General features: G+C 35.6%; 1 protein-coding gene across 5 annotated transcripts in view; it reads right to left on the bottom strand.

Annotated features, from left to right (window-relative positions):
- Positions 1 to 18,854, bottom strand: part of IQCH (IQ motif containing H) — a 207,255-nt gene that overhangs the window by 118,776 nt on the left and 69,625 nt on the right. For 4 of the 5 annotated variants that reach the window (XM_068536694.1, XM_068536703.1, XM_068536713.1 and 1 more), the window contains exon 1: positions 16,412 to 16,529. In XM_068536694.1, coding sequence (XP_068392795.1) covers positions 16,412 to 16,529 — 118 coding nt within the window. Of the gene's footprint in view, positions 1 to 16,411; positions 16,541 to 18,854 lie in introns of those variants that run through there. The other variant, XM_068536684.1, reaches the window with a different exon arrangement.

Here is an 18,854-nt window from a genome sequence, read left to right as displayed (position 1 = left end):
TTGTATATTTGTTTATCTCTCCAAAAACAACTCTTATTTTTCATTGATAGTCTCCCTTGTCTTTCTAGTCTCTATTTCATTTCTTTCCACTCTGGTCTTTGTTATTTCCTTCCTGTACCTTTTGGCTTAGTTTGTTCTTAGTGTAAAGTTGGGTTGTTTATTTCCGATTTTTCTTTTTTCTTAATGTTGGTATTTATTGCTATAAACTTCTGTCTTAGAACTCCTTTTTTTGCATCCCATAAGCTTTGGTATGGTGTGTTTCCTTTGTCTCACGATTTTTTTAAATTTCCCTTTTGATTTCTTCTTCCACCCATTGGTTGTTCTGGAGCCTGTCGTTTAATCTGCATATATTTATGAATTTTCCAGTTTTTCTCTTGCAGTTGATTTCTACTTTCATACCATTGTGTTTGGAAAAGAACCTTGGTGTGATTTCAGTTGTCTTAAATTTATTAAGACTTGCTTTAATTTCTATTTCCCTAGTGATTAATGATGTTAAGCATACTTTCATGTATCTATTTACCATTCATTTATGTTCTTTGGTAAAATGTCTGTTCAAATCTTTTGTCCATTATGTTATTGGGTTGCTTTTTTTTTTCTCTTTTTAAAAAAATTTTATTGAAGTATAGTTGATTTACAATGTTGTGTTTAATTTCGGCTGTACAGCAAAGTGACTCAGTTTTACATATATATATTCTTTTTCATGTTCTTTTCCATCATGGTTTATCATAGGTATTTCATGTTTTCTTAATAGCTTTTACAATCTACTTTTTTTTTTCCAGTGGATAGAGAAGGTATTTGGCTTTTGTTTTATTTATTTTTTTATACACCAGGTTCTTATTAGTTATCCATTTTATACATATTAGTGTATATATGTCAATCCCAATCTCCCAATTCATCACACCCCCACCCCCACCCCCCTGCTGCTTTCCCCCCTTGGTGTCCATACGTTTGTTCTCTACATCTGTGTCTCAATTTCTGCCCTGCAAACTGCTTCATCTGTACCGTTTATCTAGGTTCCACATATATGCATTAATATACAATATTTGTTTTTCTCTTTCTTTTTTTATTGAACTCAAATTTTTTTTTGAATTTTATTTTTTTATACAGCAGGTTCTTTTTTTTTGTTAGTTATTTCTGAGATATACATTTTAAAGTAATAACTAGAACTATGACTTCTAACATTATACCAGAACATATAAGATTTTTAGAAATTTCACATAATGTCTGAAACATTAATATTAACATATTTCCATACAAATAACCCAATGAAAGTTTAGTATTAGTTGTTTTGTTTGTTTGTTTGTTTTTTTATACTGCAGGTTCTTATTAGTCATCAATTTTATACACATCAGTGTATACATGTCAATCCCAATGGCCCAGTTCAGCACACCACCATCCCCACCCCACTGTGGTTTCCCCCCCTGGGTCCATACGTCTGTTCTCTACATCTGTGTCTCAACTTCTGCCCTGCAAACCGGCTCATCTGTACCATTTTTCTAAGTTCCACATACATGTGTTAATATACGATATTTGTTTTTCTCTTTCTGACTTACTTCACTCTGTAACAGTCTCTAGATCCATCCACGTCTCAACAAATGACTCAATTTTGTTCCTTTTTATGGCTGAGTAATATTCCACTGTATATATGTACCACATCTTCTTTATCTGTTCGTCTGTTGATGGGCATTTAGGTTGCTTCCATGACCTGGCTATTGTAAATAATGCTGAAATGAACATTGGAGTGCATGTGTCTTTTTGAATTATGGTTTTCTCTGGGTATATGCCCAATAGTGGGATTGCTGGATCATATGGTAATTCTATTTTTAGTTTTTTAAGGAACCTCCATACTGATCTCCATAGTGGCTGTATCACTTTACATTCCCACCAACAGTGCAAGAGGGTTCCCTTTTCTCCACACCCTCTCCAGCATTTGTTGTTTGTAGATTTTCTGATGATGCCCATTCTAACTGGTGTGAGGTGATACCTCATTGTAGTTTTGATTTGCATTTCTCTAATAATTAGTGATGTTGAGCAGCTTTTCATGTGCTTCTTGGCCATCTGTATGTCTTCTTCAGAGAAATGTCTATTTAGGTCTTCTGCCCATTTTTGGATTGGGGTGTTTGTTTCTTTAATATTGAGCTGCATGAGGTGTTTATATATTTTGGAGATTAATCCTTTGTCCGTTGATTCGTTTGCAAATATTTTCTCCCATTCTGAGGGTTGTCTTTTCATCTTGTTTATGGTTTCCTTTGCTGTGCAAAACCTTTGAAGTTTCATTAGGTCCCATTTGTTTATTTTTGTTTTTATTTCCATTACTCTAGGAGGTGGATCAAAAAAGATCTTGCTGTGATTTATGTCAAAGAGTGTTCTTCCTATCTTTTCCTCTAAGAGTTTTATAGTGTCTGGCCTTACATTTAAGTCTTTAATCCATTTTGAGTTTATTTTTGTGTATGGTGTTACAGAGTGTTCTAACTTCATTATTTTACATGTATCTGTCCAGTTTTCCCAGCACCACTTATTGAAGAGACTGTCTTTTCTCCATTGTATAAGCTTGCCTCCTTCGTCATAGATTAGTTGACCATAGGTGCGTGGGTTTACCTCTGGGCTTTCTATCTTGTTCCATTGATCTATGTTTCTGTTTTTGTGCCAGTACCATATTGTCTTGATGACTGTAGCTTTGTAGTATAGTCTGAAGTCAGGGAGTCTGATTCCTCCAGCTCCATTTTTTTGCCTCAAGACTGCTTTGGCTCTTCGGGGTCTGTTGTGTCTCCATACAAATTTTAAGATTTTTTGTTCTAGTTCTGTAAAAAATGCCATTGGTAATTTGATAGGGATTGCATTGAATCTGTAGATTGCTTTGGGTAGTGTAGTCATTTTCACAATATTGATTCTTCCAATCCAAGAACATGCTATATCTCTCCATCTGTTGGTATCATCTTTAATTTCTTTCATCAGTGTCTTATAGTTTTCTGCATACAGGTCTTTTGTCTCCCTAGGTAGGTTTATTCCTAGGTATTTTATTCTTTTTGTTGCAATGGTAAATGGGAGTGTTTCCTTAATTTCTCTTTCAGATTTTTCATCATTGGTGTATAGGAATGCAAGAGATTTCTGTGCATGAATTTTGTATCCTGCAACTTTACCAAATTCATTGATTAGCTCTAGTAGTTTTCTGGTGGCATCTTTAGGATCCTCTATGTATAGTATCATGTCATCTGCAAACAGTGACAGTTTTACTTCTTTTCCAATTTGTATTCCTTTTATTTCTTCTCTGATTGCCGTGACTAGGACTTCCAAAACTATGTTGAATAATAGTGGTGAGAGTGGACATCCTTGTCTTGTTCCTGATCTTAGAGGAAATGCTTTCAGTTTTTCACCATTGAGAATGATGTTAGCTGTGGGTTTGTTGTATATGGCCTTTATTATGTTGAGGTAGGTTCCCTCTATGCCCACTTTCTGGAGAGTTTTTATCACAAATGGGTTTTGAATTTTGTCAAAAGCTTTTTCTGCATCTATTGAGATGATCATATGGTTTTTATTCTTTAATTTGTTAATATGGTGTATCACATTGATTGATTTGCGCATATTGAAGAATCCTTGCATCCCTGGGATAAATCCCACTTGATCATGGTGTATGATCCTTTTAATGTGTTGTTGGATTCTGTTTCCTAGTATTTTGCTGAGGATTTTTGGATCTATATTCATCAGTGATATTCGTCTGTAATTTTCTCTTTTTGTAGTATCTATGTCTGGTTTTGGTATCAGGGTGATGGTGGCCTCATAGAATGAGTTTCGCAGTGTTCCTCTGAATTTTTTTGGAAGCGTTTGAGAAGGGTGGGTGTTAGCGCTTCTCTAAATGTTTGATAGAATTCACCTTTGAAGCCATCTGGTCCTGGACTTTTGTTTGTTGGAAGATTTTTAATCACAGTTTCAATTTCATTCCTTGTGATTGGTCTGTTCATATTTTCTATTTCTTCCTGGTTCAGTCTTGGAAGGTTATACCTTTCTAAGAAATTGTCCATTTCTCCAGGTTGTCCATTTTATTGGCATAGAGTTGCTTGTAGTAGTCTCTGAGGAAGCTTTGTATTTCTGCAGTGTCTGTTGTAACTTCTCCTTTTTCATTTCTAATTTTATTGATTTGAGTTCTCTCCCTCTTTTTCCTTGATGAGTCTGGCTAAAGGTTTATCAATTTTGGTTATCATCTCAAAGAACCAGCTTTTAGTTTTATTGATCTTTGCTATTGTTTTCTTTGATTCTATTTCATTTATTTCTGCTCTGATCTTTATGATTTCTTTCCTTCTGCTAACTTTGGGTTTTGTTTGTTCTTCTTTCTCTAGTTCCTTTAGGTGTAAGGTTAGATTGTTTACTTGAGATTTTTCTTGTTTCTTGAGGTAGGCTTGTATTGCTATAAACTTCCCTCTTAGAGCTGCTTTTGCTTCACTCCATAAGTTTTGGATCATCGTGTTTTCATTGTCATTTGTCTCTAGGTATTTTTAAATTTCTTCTTTGATTTCTTCAGTGATCTCTTGGTTATTTAGTAGTGTATTGTTTCGCCTCCATGTGTTTGTATTTTTAATGTTTTTTTCCCTGTAATTGATTTCTAATCTCATAGCGTTGTGGTCAGAAAAGATGCTTGATATGATTTCAATTTTCTTAAACTTACTGAGGCTTGATTTGTGACCCAAGATGTGATCTATCCTGGAGAATGTTCCATGTGCACTTGAGAAGAAAGTGTAATCTGCTGTTTTTGGATGGAGTGTCCTATAAATATCAATTAAATCTATCTGGTCTATTGTGTCATTTAAAGCTTGTGTTTCCTTATTAATTTTGTTTGGATGATCTGTCCATTGGTGTGAGGTGTTAAAGTCCCCCACTATTATTGTGTTACTGTCGATTTCCTCTTTTATAGCTGTTAGCAGTTGCCTTATGTATTGAGGTGCTCCTATGTTGGGTGCATATATATTTATAATTGTTATATCTTCTTCTTGGATTGATCCTTTTATCATTATGTAGTGTCCTTCCTTGTCTCTTGTAACATTCTTTATTTTAAAGTCTATTTTATCTGATATGAGTGTTGCTACTCAAGCTTTCTTTTGATTTCGATTTGCATGGAACATCTTTTTCCATCCCCTCACTTTCAGTCTGTATGTGTCCTTAGGTCTGAAGTGGGTCTCTTGTTGACGGCATATATATGGGTCTTGTTTTTGTATCCATTCAGCGAACCTGTGTGTTTTGGTTGGAGCATTTAATCCATTCACGTTTAAGGTAATGATCGATATGTATGTTCCTACTACCATTTTCTTAATTGTTATGGGTTTGTTTTTGTAGGTCCTTTTCTTCTCTTGTGTTTCCCACTTAGAGAAGTTCCTTTAGCATTTGTTGTAGAGCTGGTTTGGTGGTGCTGAATTCTCTTAGCTTTTGCTTGTCTGTAAAGCTTTTGATTTCTCTGTCAAATCTGAATGAGATCCTTGCCGGGTAGAGTAATCTTGGTTGTAGATTCTTCCCTTTCATCACTTTAAATATTTCATGCCACCCCCTTCTGGCTGTAGAGTTTCTGCTGAGAAATCAGCTGTTAACCTTATGGGAGTTCCCTTGTATGTTATTTGTTGTTTTTCCCTTGTTGCTCAATAATTTTTCTTTGTCTTTAATTTTTGCCAATTTGATTGCTATGTGTCTTGGCATATTTCTCCTTGCGTTTATCCTGTATGGGCCTCTCTGCGCTTCCTGGACTTGGATGACTATTTCCTTTCCCATGATAGGGAATTTTTCTACTGTAATCGCTTCAAATATTTTCTCGGGTCCTTTCTCTCTCGCTTCTCCTTCTGGGACCCCTATGATGCGAATGTTGTTGCGTTTAATGTTTTCCCAGAGGTCTCTTAGGCTGTCTTCATTTCTTTTCATTCTTTTTTCTTTATTCTGTCCTGCAGCAATGAATTCCACCATTCTGTCTTCCAGGTCACTTATCCGTTCTTCTGCCTCAGTTATTCTGCTATTGATTCCTTCTAGTGTAGTTTTCATTTCAGTTATTGTATTGTTCATCTCTGTTTGTTTGTTCTTTAATTCTTCTAGGTCTTTGTTAAACATTTCTTGCATGTTCTCGATCTTTGCCTCCATTCTTTGCCCAAGGTCCTGGATCATCTTCACTATCATTATTGTGAATTCTTTTTCTGGAAGGTTGCCTATCTCCACTTCATTTAGTTGTTTTTCTGGGGTTTTATCTTGTTCCTTCATCTGGTACATAACCCTCTGTCTTTTCATCTTGTCTGTCTTTCTGTGAATGTGCTTTTTGTTCCACAGGCTGCAGGATTGTAGTTCTTCTTGCTTCTGTTGTCTGGTATTTGGCTTTTGGGAAGTCTGAGGTCTTGTGCAGCATTCAGTAGGTGTTCTGTAGTAGTTGTTCCACACGTGGATGTATTTTTGATGTATTTATGAAGAGGAAGGTGATCTCCACATCTTACTCTTCCGCCATCTTGAAGCTCTGTCAGGTTGCTTGTTCTCTTATTATTGAATTATGAGAGTTCTATATATATTTTGGACAAAAAAATTCTTTATCAAGGATGTGTTTTGAAATATTAATTCCCAATTTGTAGCTTTTCTTTTCACTATCTTAACACTGTCTTTCAAAGAATAGAAGTTTTAAGTTTTGATTAAGGCCAAGATATTAGTTTTTTTACTCTTGTGGATTATGCTTTTGGTGTGGCATCTAAGAAATCTTTGCTTAACCCAAGAAAACAAAGATTTTCCTCCTTTGTTTTCTTCTAAAAGTTTTATAGTTTTAGGCTTTACACTGACTTCTATGATACATTTTGAATAAACCTTTGTATGTGGTGCAAAGTATGGGTCAGGGTTCTATATATAGCTATCTTCAATTATTCAAGCATCATTTATTGAAAAGACTGTCCTTTCTCCATTGTATTGCCTTTGCACTTTTGTCAAAAATCAGTGTATATGTGTGAAGTCTCTATTCTGTTCCACTGACCTCTGTCTGTATCCTTTTCCGATACCACATTGTCCTGATAACTCTAGCTTTATACTATCAGATACCATGTATCCTCTGATGTTTTTCTTTTGCAGGATTGTTTTGGTTATTGTACCATCTTTACCTTTCCATACAAATTTTAGAATTGACTTGTTAATTTCTACCAAGAAAAGTCTACTGATCTTGATTTGGATTTCATTGAATTTACAGACAATTTTGGGAGAATTAACATCATAACAATATCAAGTCTTCTAACCAGTAAACATGGCTTACCTTTCCATTTATTTAGGTCTTCTTTGAATTTTTTTCATTAGCATTTTGGAGATTTCAGCATACAGATCGTGTACATATTTTTTAGTTTCATACCTAAGTATTTCATTTTTTGGTGTTATTTTAAAGGCATTGTTTTTAAAATTTAATTTCCAATTGTTCCTTTCTAGTATATAGAAATTCAATTAATTTTGCATATTAACCTTGTATCCTGAAACCATGCTAACCTCCCTTATTCATTTCAGTGGCTTTGTGTGTGTGTGTGTGTGTGTGTGTGTGTGTTAGATTCTTTCAGATTTTCCATGTAGTAATCATGCTGTTTACAAAGAGATTATTTTATTTCTTCTCTTTCCACCTGCATGCCTTTGTTTTTCTTACCTCATTGCATTGGCTAGGCCATTCAGTACAATGTTGAATAGATGTGGTGAGAGTGGATATTCTTGTATTATTCCTGATCTTAGGGAGAAAGTAGTTGGTCTTTCACCATTAAGTAAGATTTCAGCTGTAGATATCCTATATCAGGCTGAGGAAGTTCCTTACATTCCTAGTTTGCTTAGGGCTTTGAATTCAAATGGATGTTGAATTTTATTTTATTTTTATTTATTGTGGTGGTCATATGATTTTTCTTCTTCAGTCTATTGATATGATGACTTACATTGACTTTTTAAAAATTATATACCATCTCTTTTGTTTATTTCTTTTTTTTTTCTTTTATTTAAACATCTTTATTGGAGTCTAATTGCTTTACAATATTATGTTAGTTTCTGCTGTATAATAAAGTGAATCAGCTATACGTATACATATATCCCCATATCCCCTCCCTCTTTTGACTCCCTCCCACCCTCCCTATTTCACCCCTCTAGGTGGTCACAGAGCACGGAGCTGATCTCCCTGTGCTATGAAGCTGCTTCCCACTAACTATCTGTTTTACATTTGTTAGTGTATATATGTCCATGTCACTCTCTCACTTCGTCCCACCTTACCCTTCCCCCTCCCTGTGTCCTGAAGTCCCTTCTCTGTGTCTGTGTCTTTATTCCTGTCCTGCCCCTACGTTCTTCAGAACCATTTTTTTTTTAGATTCCATATATATGTGTTAGCATACAGTATTTGTTTTTCTCTTTCTGACTTACTTACATTGACTTTTAAGTGTTGAGAAAGTCCTGCATTCCTGGGATAAACCCTACATAGTCATTATGTATTATCCTTGGTTAAGGTAGGGTTTGCCAGGCTTCTCCTCTGTAAATTTTTTATTTTTCCCCTTTCCATACCCTGTTATTTGGATATGAGTCATTAAGTCCAGCCCACATTCAAAGGAGGGAGAATTAAGCTCCACCTCCTGGAGGGAGGAATAACTACTTATATTATTTGGAATTCTTCTGTAAGTAAGATTTATCACTTCTCCCCCTCCTTCTATTTTAACTTCTCTATGTCTCTGTATTTTTTGTTTGTTTGTTTTTATGTCTCTGTATTTAAAGTGAGTTTCTTGTAGACCACATATAGTTGAGTCTTGCTTATTTATCCAATCTGACAATCTGTGTCTTTTAACTGGTGTGTTTAGACCATTCACATTTAATATACAAAGAGTCTTCACTTTGTACCATTCCAATAGGCACAAATTTGGTACCACAGTTTCGTTAAATAATACCAGTCCCCCAACAGCAGGGTTCAAATTTCAGTTACTATGGTATAGTAACTGTCAGTAATGGCATAAAGCACAAAATTTGCTGCTAGATCTTTGTTCCACAAATCATTATGTAAGTGAAAGGTGCATATCATGATCAGTGATTGGCCACTGTGTATCTGCTTTTGGGTTCACACACAGACTGCAAAGAATGTAGTGGTATTGCCTTCTTTTCTCTCAGTGATAAATCCACATGATTTTTTACAAAAATTGATAACTGAAAGATAGAATCGGTTAACAAAGCTGAAAGTGCAGCAAAAAAACTGAAAACTGATGGTGCTGAAAGTGAAATAAAAATTGATTATAAGTAGAATTCTAGAAGAAATAGCTGACTATTGGAATGTTGATATTGCCACCATTCACAAGACTCTGGTAATGCAGCCAGAGGAACTTTAAGGTTAACTTATTGACAAAAACGAGAAAAGCGGTTGTGATGAAAGGGTGAACATGTTCCAGAGGACGTGATGCCAGAAAAAAAAAATTCACATTAAAGAAACCCAGAAGTATTTCATAATATTGAAAGTACAAAGGATAAAATGTTGGAAACTGGGCATATAGTCAGTGTACAAATATACCTATTGATTTAAATTTTATTTGGCTCTCAATATAATTACTGGAATACATTAAACTTTAATACTTAAAGTCAAGTATTCCATAGTCCAAATCTGGCCTGTAACCTGTTTTTCTATGGTTCTCAAGCTAAGAAAGGTTTTTACAATTTTTAAGGGTTGCAAAAACAAAACAAAACAAAATAAAAAGAATATGTACAGAGATTATATGTGGCATGCAGTGCTTATAATATTTTCTATCTGACCCTTTACGTAAAAAGTTTGTTCACCCCTGCTTAAAACTGATTCTTACTTTTTAGTGCACTTCTTACTTTTGGTGAAAAATACATTTCCTTTTGTAAAGAGTAAGTTAAAAATATGAGTGATATTAAGAAAAAACTGACAAAAAATAAAAGGAAATAGACAGATTTACAATCATAGTTTGAGACTTTAACATACCTCTCTTAGCAATGGATGGAATAAATGGGCAAAAAAAATTAATAGAGACATAAATTTGAATAATATGATTAAGTTGACTTAACTGAATATATTCATAACACTGCACTTAATAAATGCAGAATATGTGCTCATCTAAGTTGATCATATGCAAAGACCAAGAAGCAAGTCAGATTTCAAATAATTGAAAGCATACATAGTATGTCCTCTAAACAATGGAGTTAGGCTGGAAATCAATAACAAAAAGGATATGTAAAAAGTACTCAAATTTATATACTTCTAAATATTCCATGGGTTGAAGAAGAAATTGCAATGGAAATTAGAAAATGTTTTGAATTAAATGATAATGAAAATATGACATAACAAACTTAGGGAATTTGGCTAAAGTAGTGCTTTGTGTGAAGTTTATAACCGTCTGTTTATATATCAGAAACAAATAACAGTTGAAATTAATGAGCTAAGGGTGTGTACCAATAAGTTAAGAAAATAGGAAAATTAAACCTTGAAAAAGTAAAAAGAAGGAAGAAATAATAAAGGTAAGAGCAGATACCAATAAAATAGAAAACAAATATCTAGTAGAAAGAATCAGGGCTTCCCTGGTGGCGCAGTGGTTGAGAGTCTGCCTGCTAATGCAGGGGACACGGGTTCGAGCCCTGGTCTGGGAAGATCCCACATGCCGCGGAGCAACTGGGCCCGTGAGCCACAATTGCTGAGCCTGCGCGTCTGGAGCCTGTGCTCTGCAACAAGAGAGGCCGCGGTAGTGAGGGGCCCGAGCACCGCGATGAAGAGTGGCCCCCGCTTGCCACAACTAGAGAAGGCCCTCGCACAGAAACGAAGACCCAACACAGCCATAAATAAAATAAATAAATAAATAAAAATTAAAAAAAAAAGAGGATCAGTAAGGTCAAAATTTGGTTCTTTGAAAATAATAATAAAATGGATAAACTCCTAGAGAGACCGATCAAGGAAAAAACAGAAAGGCATAAATAACCAACATCAGGAATGAAAATGTACATCACCACAGATTTTACAGATGTTACAAAAATAATTAGAGGATATTGTAAACAACCTTATTCCAATAAATTTGAAGGTTTAAATAAAATGGACAAATTTCTTAGACAAAGTTAATTTACTGAACTGAAACAGACAAAAGAGATAATCAAAATTGTCCTATACCTGTTAAAGAAATTAAACCTACAATTATAAACCTACTCCCAAAGAAAACTACAAATTCAAATGGCTTCACTGGTAAATTCTTCCAAACTTATTTCTTTAAGGAAGAAATATTACCAATTTTATCCAAACTCTTCAAGAGAATATAAAAAGAGATAGTACTCACTCACTGAAGGCAAAACTAACCTGGATACTAAAACCTAAGGAAAACATAGGAAAGGGAAAATTTAGGACAGCCTCATGCATGAACAACAATGGTAAACAAAATATTAGCAAATGAAATCTAGCAATACATAAACAGGATGATATATCATAGCTAATTTGGCTTATTCCTCAGATGCATAGGGAATTAGTAGGGGTGTCAGAGGAACCAGATAAAACAGATTAAATAAGAACCAGAGTCTTATAACATAATACCCACAATGTCAAAGTTTCTATTGAAAATCACTCACCATACCAAGAACCAGGAAGATCTTAAACTGCATAAAAAAACAAGGAATAGATACCAGCACTGAGATGACAGAGATCTTAGAATCTACCTGACAAAAGTTTTAAAGCAGCCATCATAAAAATGTTCCACAAGAAATTACAGAAACACTTGAAACAAATGAAAAGATATAAAAACTTAGCAAAGAAATAGAAAGATTCCACAAAGAAATAGAATATATAAAGAGGAACCAAGTTGAATTTTTTAATTGTGTTAAAATATACATAACAGGGACTTCCCTAGTGGCGCAGTGGTTAAACTCATGCTCCCAATGCAGGGGGCCTGGGTTCCACCCCTGGTCAGGGAACCAGATCCCACATGCATGCCACAACTAAGAGTTTGCATGCCACAACTAAGAGTTTGCATGCCACAACTAAGGAGCCCGCCTGCCACAACTGAGCCCATGTGCCACAACTAAGAAGCCGGCAAGCTGCAACTAAGGAGCATGCCTGCTGCAACTAAGACCTGGTGCAACCAAATAAATAAATCAATAAAAATACACTTAAAAGGGAATTCTCTGGTGGTGCAGTGGTTAGGACTCAGCACTTTCATTGCTGTGGCCTGGGTTCAATCCCTGGTTGGGGAACTAAGATCCCACAAGCTGCGTGGTGCGGCAAAAAACAAACAAAGAAACAACAACAAAAAACCCACAATACATTTACCATCTTAACCATTTTTAAGTGTATATTTTTTAACAAATTGAAATTTTGGAACAGAAAACTATGGTCATCTAAATACAAATTCAGTGGATGGCTCAAAAACAGAATGTAGGGGGCAGGGGAATCAGTGAGCTAGAACAGTGGTCCCCAACCTTTTTGGCACCAGGGACCAGTTTTGTGGAAGACAATTTTTCCACAGATGGGGTGGGGGATGCTTCAGGTGGTAATGCGAGTGATGGGGAGCAGCAGACGGAGCTTTGCTTGCTCACTTGCCCGCCGCTCTCCTCCTGCTGTGAGGCCTGGTTCCTAACTGGCCATGGACCGGAAGTGGACTCGTACCGGTCCACGGTCCAGGGGTTGGGGACCCCTGAACTAGAAGACAGAAAAATAGAAATTACCCAGTCTGATCAATGGAGAGAAAATAGACTGGGGGAAAAAGAGTAACAGAGCCTCAAGGACCTGTGGGATTGTAGCAAGAGATCTAACATTTGTATCATTGTAGCCCAGAAGGAGAAACAATAGAGGGCAAAGCTGAAAAAAGTACTCGAAGAAATACTGGGTGAAAACTCCCAAAATTTGGCAAAATATATAAACCTACGGCTTCAAGATGAGCCAAACCCAAACAGGATCAAACCAAAGAAATCCACACTAAGACACAGTCAGACTTCTAAAAACTAAAGACAGAGAAAAATCTTGAAAGCAGGAAGAGGAAAACAACACCTTACCTACATGAGGAAAAAATTCAAAAGACAGTGGATTTCTCATCAGAAACCATGGAGAAGAAAAGAAAGTGGCACAGTTTTTTTAAGTGCTGAAAGAAAAGCACTGTCAACCCAGAATCTTATATCCAGTGAAGATATCCTTTAGGAATAAAGGAGAAATCAAGACATTGTAAGATGAAGAAAAATGAAGATAATTTAGGGTCACTAGTATACTGGCTAAGCAATGGCTAAAGAAAATTCTCTAAATTGAAGGGAAATGATAAAAGAAGGAATCTTGGCAGATCAGAAAAGAAGAAAGAACATGGTAAAACAAAAATATGGGTAAAAACAATAGACTTCCTTTTTCCTCTTAGTTTTCTAAATTATATATGATGTTTGAAACAAAAATTATAACACTGTCTGATGTGACTCTAAGTGTATGTAGAGGAAATAAGCATGCAACTACCATGAGATCCAGCAATTATGCTCCGGGCATTTATCTTAAAGAAATGAAAACATATGTTCATACAAAAACCTGTACACAAATGTTTATAGCAACTTTATTCATAGTAGCCAAAAACTGGAAACAACACATACATCCTTCAGCTGGTGAATGGTTTAACAACTGTGGTACACTCATACTGTGGATTACTAGTCAGCAGTAAAAAGGTATAAGCTACTGATATAAGCAACAACCTGGATAAAATCTCCAGAGAATTATGCTGAGTGAAAAAAAAAATCCCAAAATGTTACACATCGTATGAGTCCATTTATCTAACATATTTGAAATGATAAAATTATAGAAATGGAGAACAGATTAGTGGTTGCCAGGGTTTAAAGGGCTGTGGGGTGAGAGGGGAGCGGCTGTGGCTATAAAAAGACAACATGAGGAATCCTTGTGGTGAAAATGTTCAGTATCTTGGCTGAATCAATATTTCAGTGGTCATATTGTACTATAGTTTGGCAATATATTATTATTGGGAAAAACTGAGTTAAGAGTACAAAGGAGCTCGTTGTATTATTTCTTACAACTGCATGTGAATCTACAATTATCTCAAAATCAGAAGTTTAGTTAAAAACAAAGACACCAGCAGGAGAATGAAATACCAAGCCATAGAATTAAAAAAGTATTTGTAATACATATAACTGATAAAAAATTAGTACCCAGAATACATACATAATTCCTATAAATAACTAAGAAAAAGAAAGACAACCCATTAAAAAAAAAAAAGAAATGTTAAAGTTCTAAATCACTTTACAAAGGAAGATATTCAAATGACCAATACACATATCAAAACAACTGCTCCACGTTATGGGTGATCAGGGAAACAGAAATTAAACCCACAAAGAGCTACCACAACAGAGTCTTCAGGATGGCAAAACAAACAAACAAAAGGAAATATCAAGTGTTGACAAAGATATATATGATCTGGAATGCTCATATATTGCTAGTAGGAAAATAAATCAGTATAAACACCTTGGAAAACTGTTTGGCATTATCTACTAAAACTGAGCATATATTTACCCTGTGACTCAGCAATTCCTCTTTTTGATATGTATCCTACAGCGATGCATATATATTTACATTAAAAGACATGTACAAGAATGTTCATAATGGTATTACTCATAATAGCTCTATGGTATAAACCACTGAAATTCCCATCAGCAGTAGAATGGACACAAAATTGGGGTATGTTCATACATACATTCATATATATTTATCCCTGATGCCTCTCTTTCCCTCATTCCTATCCATCAGCCAGTCCTCATGGCTCCACCTCCAAAACATAACCTGAATTTGTTCACTTCTCCTCATATCCATTGATACCATCCTCCTCAAATCCACCGTCATTTCTCACCTGGTTTACCAATATAGCCTTTTAACTAGTCTTCTTGGTTCTACTCATGCTCCCCTATGATTCATTATCTGTAAAGCAGTCAGAATGGTCTTATTAAAATATAAATCAGATCACCTCATCCTCCTGTTTAAACTTTTCAGTGAGTTCTCATTGTAATTAGGATTAAATCCACTCCTCATCATGGTTTGAAAGGCTGCCATACTGGTTCTGCTATAGTCTAAGGCATTTAAAAAGAAAGATCCTAAGATATACTGAGTGGCTTAAACAAATTAAGAGTTTATTTCTCTCTCACACAAGGGTTGAAAGGAAGATAGTCCCAGGTTGTCAGGGCATCTCTGCCAGACTCAACCTGGAGTTCCATCTTTGGCTCCAAAGTGCTTGCTCATCACATCTGCATCCCAGCTAGCCAGAGATGAAAAATGAAAAGGGGAAGCCATGCCCAGAAGTTTCCCTTTCCACTTCTGCTTACATCCTCATTGTCTAGAACCTGGGCACATGGCACACCTAACTGAAAGAAAGACTAGGAAATGTTGTCTTTGGCCAAGCTGGCATGTGCCCACCCATGACTCTATTACTGTGGAAGTAGGGGAGAATGAACATTGAGGACAACTCATAGTCCTGCTCTACCCTACATCATTTCAGTCTTCTCTACCTCTCCAGCCTTATCTCTTCCCTCTCTCTTGGCCCTCTAGCCACACTAGCCTTCTTGCTCATTCCCTCCTTAGTCCCCCAGGCCAATGTGCCTGTGCTGTCCTACATCTGAAATACTGTTCCCTTGATCTTTACATGACTGGCTCCTTCTCATCATCTGGATCTCAACATCTTCCAAGACACATTCCCTGACCCTTCCCTCCCAAGCAAAGCAATCACTTCCTTTTATCACTCTCTAGTCCATGTTGTTTTATTTTATTTCTAGCACTTATCCCTAGCTTAAATTCTCATTTACTTACCTGCTAGACTATAAGCACCATGAGAGTAGAAATGTTGTCTGACTTATTCTCTGTCACCTACGTTGGATAGCTTCTCCCCAGCTACCTTGGATAAAGCAAGCTACCTTCTCCCCAGCTACCTTGGATAAAGCAAGCATTCAACAAATATTTGTTGAACAGAAGGATTAATTTAGCCAAAACCCCTCATTTTATAACTGGTAAAGCTGAGGCCCAGAGAAAGTAAATGGCTTGCGTGAGGTTCTGCAACTCGTTAATAGATTCCCAGGTCAGTGCTTTTCTCCTATTTCATCCAGCCTCCTCTTTGAAGTCTTCTATTATCTCACCTCTCAGCAATCATTCCTCTGAACACCTATAGTACTAGACTTTAACATCCATTTGGTTTTCAGTCTATAATACTTTGTATTGTTATTTGTTTTTATTATATTTGTCTTATTTTCCCAGCCAAGCTGCAAATCCCTTGAAAATACCAACTTTCTAACACATAGAGAACACAGGCCCTGAGTAGGTATTTCACAAAGAGACTAAAGTTACTTTATTCGGTAAAGTGAAACTCAGATTCATTACAAGTTTCCTCTTGTCCTATTATTGAAGATAAAAGATTTTGGTAATTTCTGTGTATCCCCAACTAACATACAGGCAAGACTGTCCTACCGGTAGTCAAAATCTTATGTGCTTCCTCAAAACTATGCAGAGGAGCCGCTCTGGGTGTAATGGGTGGATTCTGAAAGGTAATTCTTGCTGTTGGTGGAATCAATCCTTGTTCTATCATACTTAAAATACCTAAAAAGGAAGGTTAGAAGAATGTGAGTTTAACTTCAAGCATTTCCACAAAGTCTGAACTCTATAAATTTCACAAGCGTAACTTACTCTCTTCATTAGTTTATTTGTGAGACTACATTTAGTGCCTTAATCATTTGCAAGAAAAAATAGCCATAGTACTGTTCATTTAAGCCTAATCTAACCCAAGAAAAAATGGCATTTCTAATAATGGTATTATGAAATAAACTTGTACTATGATAATTTCATTTTAAGGTAGAAATATAATTCCAATGCAAACAGAAACTTCTTTATACTTAATGGCATTTTCAGTTATTGATAATATTGGTATTCTTTTTAAAATTCAGAGAAATCAGGTACACAGTCAATAACTAAGGAGATCTTTGGTTCTGAAAGAAAGAAAATCTGTGTGCTTGAAATCATGCTCCTGTTGTTACAATGAGTCATATTTTATTTTTAAAAAAGAGTTATTTTTAGACATTCCTCATATTACCAGATGATGTGAATGCCCAAGTAGGTTGTTTTAGTGTTACTGGGCAACATGGTTAGTATTAATGTGACTAATTTACAATTCCTAGAACTCATACTGTGTCAATATGACTGGTGCCAAGGTTTTTTAAGGACAGGAGACATTGTTTTAAAAAAATGAATAAATCAATGAGTAAATGAATAATTGAGCAAAACCTGCTGTGAGGGGCAAAACTCACATTAAGGTGGATCTATGGTATTGAAGCCAGAAACCCAGAAACTCAGGGAGTACTTGACAGAGACATGTGATAGGGCTTCAGCTTCTTGTTGCTCTCAGCTAATAGGAAGAAAAATAAAGAACTCTGGCTCTCAATGAAATCCAAGTAAAAAACTGTGTGCTAAGCTGGACTAGGTTGAAGAAGTTGGCACACATCCTAAAAGGGATAAATATTGTTTTCATTTGCTTTATTATCTCTAAGGACTATATTATGTCACATTCAGGAAATTAAAGTCTAGGGTTATAGGAATTCAGAAGAATGATTGCTGAGGGATGGGAGAGCTGAAGAAGACTTCACTAAGAACAATGATTCCAAAACAATGATGGTAAATGATTCTAAAACAATGATTCCAAAGAGAAGTCTTCAGTTTACTTACTGAAGGATTATCTGGAGCAAGAATTTATTATTAAAAATGGAGATTCCCGGGCCCCATCCCAGACCTGTCCAAATTTCTGAGGCCCCTGGGAATCTGCATTATGGAAGCCTCCAGGAGATATTTATGTGCATTGAAGTTTGAGAATTACTAGAATTGGGGCCAGTAATCTACATTTTAAATAAGCACTCCAGGTCGATCTTTTGCACTGTTAAAACTTGAGAACTACTGATCCCAAGTACAACTCTTCAAGCCCTTTTCAAAATTAGTACTCCAGGTTTTAATTGTTATAACACCAGAATTTAACTACTTTAAAATATAACGACTAATTCTTTGTCCTCACAAATATTTTCCACCTATAAGTATCATATCCCATGTCCAAAAACTGTGCCTACTTTGCAGATGTGAGAAACAGAGCTGCTTCTAATTCAGTGTATTTTCCTTAGTAGAATGAGTTTCATTCTCTGAGAATCCCAAAGAATATGAGCATGATTTTAACCCTTGCTTTAGTACTAGTTGAAGCAATTCACTTAATTTTAGACAAACACACGTGTGCATTTACCACTGAAAGGAAAAAGTTATGATTTTGGAATAAGCAAAAGAGATTACTGGTTATTTTTTCATCGAAATGCTGGAAACTCTGGAGATTATCTGACCCTATAATCACCTTTGTTTTTGATTAATCTCTTTTACAATTCTGTAGAGATTAAGGTTAGTTTATAGCAAACCGAAAGCAGTGCAAATAATTCTTGTTTATACATAGGCAAATAAATGTTGTCACATGGAGGGACAGTACTTTTCCTACCCCCCAAAATTTAGTTCTGCATGCATTTGCAAATTTATTTCCAAATTTTTGATTTGTAAATTTGTCTGCTGTTTGAATTCTTCTTTGAATCAATTGTAACATTTTACTGGTTCCCTCATTTAATTAATGAGTTAAACAGAATCTTCGATGTGTTCATTTTATAGTTGTATAAGAGTCATGGTTTTACTTTAAAAAATATGTATCCTTTAACAATTTTGGAGATCCCACCAAGATGAGCAAAAGATTCACCCGAAATTGCCAGAAATGGTACCTATGAAAGGGAACCCAGCCAGGCACTTATTTTCTTGGCACCCATAGGTGAATTCAAAGTGACAACAGAGCTTTGCTGACTCTTGTTTTTCTAGTTTTGATATTACTCCATATTAATGGCTG

The sequence above is a fragment of the Eschrichtius robustus genome, chromosome 1 (assembly GCF_028021215.1).
Source record: "Eschrichtius robustus isolate mEscRob2 chromosome 1, mEscRob2.pri, whole genome shotgun sequence".
Classification (NCBI taxonomy): Eukaryota; Metazoa; Chordata; class Mammalia; order Artiodactyla; family Eschrichtiidae; genus Eschrichtius; species Eschrichtius robustus.
The sequence above is the reverse complement of the archived record's forward strand: the minus strand, read 5'-3'. Positions and strand labels throughout refer to the sequence as shown.